Source organism: Cetorhinus maximus, chromosome 4 (genome assembly GCF_964194155.1).
Source record: "Cetorhinus maximus chromosome 4, sCetMax3.hap1.1, whole genome shotgun sequence".
NCBI lineage: Eukaryota > Metazoa > Chordata > Chondrichthyes > Lamniformes > Cetorhinidae > Cetorhinus > Cetorhinus maximus.
In genome coordinates this window covers 10870628-10874806 of record NC_135882.1, presented here as the reverse complement: position 1 = coordinate 10874806, position 4179 = coordinate 10870628, and the positions used below count along the sequence as shown (strand labels likewise).

Below are 4179 nucleotides of genomic sequence, written 5' to 3'. Positions count from 1 at the left end.
ATGTTTTCATCGTGTATCAGTGGTAGATAATGGCAGGGCATTGCACGGCAGGGAGAGAGATAAGTACTGTACAATATCAGGACTTTTATGATTTCCTATAATGCTGATATCTCGCAGCCTATGTACTTTTGTGGCAGACAAAAGTTTTAGGACTTCACAGAAGGGAAGGGATGATAAGTTTTAACATCTTCTCAAATCAGCTCAGATGTCGAAATACAATTTATGATTTGAGCCCCCACCCCCCCCCCCAAACTTTAATGAGGTGAATCGCCTTTTAAAAAAAACTTGGTGCAACTTTCGGTGCAATCACGTGGACCACTTTGCAATCAAATTTTTTTTTTAAAAATGGGAAGTTTCTTTTGACGTGTCCTTTCCCTCGCGGTGGGTGGGATTCAATGGTGGTGTTATTTTTTTTTAAAAAAATATGACTGTGCATTTTTTTTTTAAAACATTCACCCCCCCCACCACCACTCAGCGATCTTTTTGTTTTCATTTCAGTTGCCGGCGTGGCACTGAGGAGATCCGGATGTTTCAGTGACATCAGCAGAGCAGCTCAGGACGTGTCGGGTTCTCCGGCGCTCACACTCCAAGCCCCCAATTACGCAGCAGTTTCCAGCAGCCGCCAGGAGCTTCTGCACGGCGATGCACCAGACGGCTGAAGATCGCGGGCTTCGGTGACTTCCTCCTGGCCGCCTTGCTGGATTTAATTTGGGGGTGGGGGGGGCTGCGAAAATGGAAGAGGGTCTGAGCTTCCTTAAGCAGTTCGCCCTACCTGTCAGCGAGCTGGCTTCCTGGGTCGCAGCGGGGGCAATGGTGTTTGGCGGAGTCGTGCCCTACATCCCCCAGTACAGGGACATTAAACGCACACAGAATGCAGAAGGATTCTCCATCTACGTTTGCTTGGTGTTGCTTGTGGCCAACATACTGAGAATACTATTTTGGTAAGTCCACCCGCACTTTTTCACCAGAGCCCCACTTCGCACAAACTTCCTAGCATGCTGTCATTAACCGGGCGAATTGTTTCAGCAAGTACTTCCCAGCTGTCAGTTTGACCACTGGAGCAGTATTTCTGCATCCATTGGCAAGCCCTGGATTGCATTGTGGTTTAACCCAATGCAGAAATAGTTGTGTTTTTATTTTTGAAGAAGCACTGGCCAGTCTTCGGTAAGTGAGAAGATCTATGTTTAACAATGCCTTGTGCAAGAGACGTGATTATGACTGGTCCTGATTTGTATTCACACAGTGGGTTCGACAAACCTTAATGAGCATAGTCTTGGCGCCTTTGGAGTGAGGATATGGTTCAATAGGTGTGGGTACATTCCTGTATTTGAAGTTGCCACTTAAAGGCTAGTATGCAGGTACAGCAAGTGATTAGGAAAGCCATTAGAATGTTATTGTTTATTGCGATGGGAACTGACTACATAAGTTAGGAGGTTATGCTTTAGTTATACAGGACATTGGTGAGACCACATTTGGAGTACTCATAGTCATAGAGGCCTACAGCACAGAAAAAGGCCCTTCAGCCCATCAAGTTTGCGCCGGTCAAACAAGTACCTAACTATTCTAATCCCATTTTCCAGCACTAGGCCCATAGCCTTGTATGCCATGGCATCGCAAGTGCACATCCAAATACTTCTTTAATGTTATGAGGGCTTCTGCCTCTACCACCCTTTCAGGCAGTGAGTTCCAGATTCCCACCACCCTCTGGGTGAAAAAATTCTTCCTCACATCCCCTCTAAACCTCCTGCCTCTTACCTTAAATCTATGCCCCCTGGTTTTGATCCCTCCCGAAAGGGGAAAAGTTCCTTCCTGTCTACCCTATCTATGCCCCTCATAATTTTATACACCTCAATCATGTCTCCCCTCAATCTCCTCTGCTCCAGGGTAAATAACCCTAGTCTATCCAATCTCTCCTCATAACTAAAACTTTCCAGCACAGGCAACATCCTGGTAAATAATCTCTGCACCCTCTCTAGTGCAAGCACATCCCTCCTACAATGCGGATTCCAGAACTGCACACAATATTCTAGCTGTGGCCTAACCAGCGTTTTATACCGTTCCAGCATAACCTCCCTGCTCTTATATTCCATGCCCTGGCTAATAAAGGCAAGTATCCCATATGCCTTCTTAACCACCTTATCTACCTGTCCTGCTACCTTAAGGGACCTGTGGACATGCACACCAAGGTCCCTCTGATTCTCGGTACTTCCCAGGGTCCTACCATTCATCATGTATTCCCGTGCCTTGTTTGTCCTGCCCAAGTGCATCACCTCACACTTATCCGGATTAAATTCCATTTGCCACTGATCAGCCCATCTGACCAGCCCGTTTATATCCTCCTGCAATCTAAGGCTATCCTCCTCACTATTTACCACCCCACCAATTTTCGTGTCATCCGCGAACTTACTGATCAACTCTCCTACATTCAAGTCTAAATCATTTATATATACCACAAACAGCAAGGGACCCAACAGCGATCCCTGTTGAACCCCACTGGACACAGGCATCCAGTCACAAAAACACTCCTCGACCATCACCCTCTGCTTCCTGCCACTCAGCCAATTCTGGATCCAATTTGCCAAATTGCCTTGGATCCCATGGGCCCTTACCTTCGTTATCAGTCTCCCATGCGGGACTTTATCAAAAGCTGTGTACAGTATTGGCCGCCTTATTTAGGAAAAGATGTAAATGTATTAGAAGCAGTTCATAGAAGGTTTACTAGGCTAATACCCGGAAAGGGCAGTTGTCTTATGATGAAAGGTTGGACAGGTTAGGCTTGTATCCATTGGAGTTTAGTAGTTAAGAAGTGACTTGATCGAAACCTTTAAGATCCTGAGGGGTCTTGACAGAGTGGACGTGGAGAGTATGTTTCCTCTTATGGGAGAATCTAGAACTAGGGGTCGCTGTTTAAAAATAAGGGGTTGCTCATTTAAGACAGATGAGGAGAATTTTTTTCTCTGAGGGTCATGAGTCTTTGGAACTCTCTTCCTCAAAAGGGAATGGAAGCAGGGTCTTTGAATATTTTTAAGGCAGAGCTAGATAGATAGATAGATTCTTGATTAACAAGGGGGTGAAAGGTTATCGGGGGTAGGCAGGAGGTTACAATCAGATCTGCCATGATCTTATTGAATGGTGGAGCAGGCTTGAAGGGCCGAGTGGCCTACTCCTGTACCTAGTTTGTGTGTTCATATGTATATGTGGGCATGGACAGTGAGTGTCAGAACTTTTTTTGTGCATGGGAGGACCACTGAGTTTAATCCTCTATGTGCACCAGTACCCACAATCAGCTTAGTACCACTGACAGCGTAAGATGTCTTTTCAGCTGAATATAAAGTTGGGCAAGATGAACAATGATACACAATTTGCTCCATTGGCTACGAGGACCATAGCTACACTGCTGTGAACCCTCAAGTGGTGAATTCATGTCACAGTTTGCTGAAAAAGTAATGGCCTAGAGATTGCAGGAGCAGGACACCTCAGTGAGTTGGATTTTTTTTTTTCTTTTGCTTCAGCTGCAATTAATTTTGTGTCATAAACTGCTGGAAAAGCTAATTGGTAATGGTGCGGCAAGGGTAACGGGGAACTAGTGAGTGAGGGAACCAGTAGACTACCTCCTCAGCTAATAAAATTTAAGGATTTGAATGGTTAGCAAGGCCCTGAATTGGCAGCTTCGACATCAACAACGGTAACTTATATAGCAACTTTAATGAAATAAGACGTCCCAGACACTTCACGGGCATTATTAAACAAAGTATGACACTGAGCCATGTAAGGAGATATTAGTTCAGATGACCAAAAGCGAGTTCGAAGAGGTAGGTTTTAAGGACTGCCTCAAAGGAGGAGAGAGAGGCGAAGGGAGGGTATTCCACATCTTAGGGCCTAGGCAACTGGAGCTACCACTGCCAATGGTGGGGCAATTAAGATTAGTGATGCACATGAGGACTGAATAGAGGAGCGTTGTTAACTTGGAGGTTTGTCGGGCTGGAGGAGATAGAGAGGGGTGAGGCCATAGAGGGATTCGAAAACTAGGATGAGACATCAGAGTATGTTAACAAATATCCCCGAACACGTGCCTTCATAGACCATGGCATATAAATTGGACTGCTTCTCGCCCAGAGTTCAGATTGTTTTATAGTTCATGAAATTCAGGAAGTAAAGCCAACTTGCTGCCTCCATGCC

At 45.5% G+C, this 4179-nt stretch overlaps 1 protein-coding gene across 2 annotated transcripts in view; it reads left to right on the top strand.

Moving 5' to 3' along the window:
- Positions 1–699: 699 nt before the first annotated feature.
- The window catches only part of slc66a2 (solute carrier family 66 member 2), a 39442-nt gene continuing 35962 nt past the window's right edge, over positions 700–4179 (top strand). Inside the window, exon 1 of one of the 2 annotated variants that reach the window (XM_078539927.1) lies at positions 700–941. In XM_078539927.1, the coding sequence (XP_078396053.1) occupies positions 733–941 (209 nt within the window). In that variant the 5' untranslated portion in view covers positions 700–732. The remainder of the gene's footprint in view (positions 942–4179) is intronic. The other variant, XM_078539928.1, reaches the window with a different exon arrangement.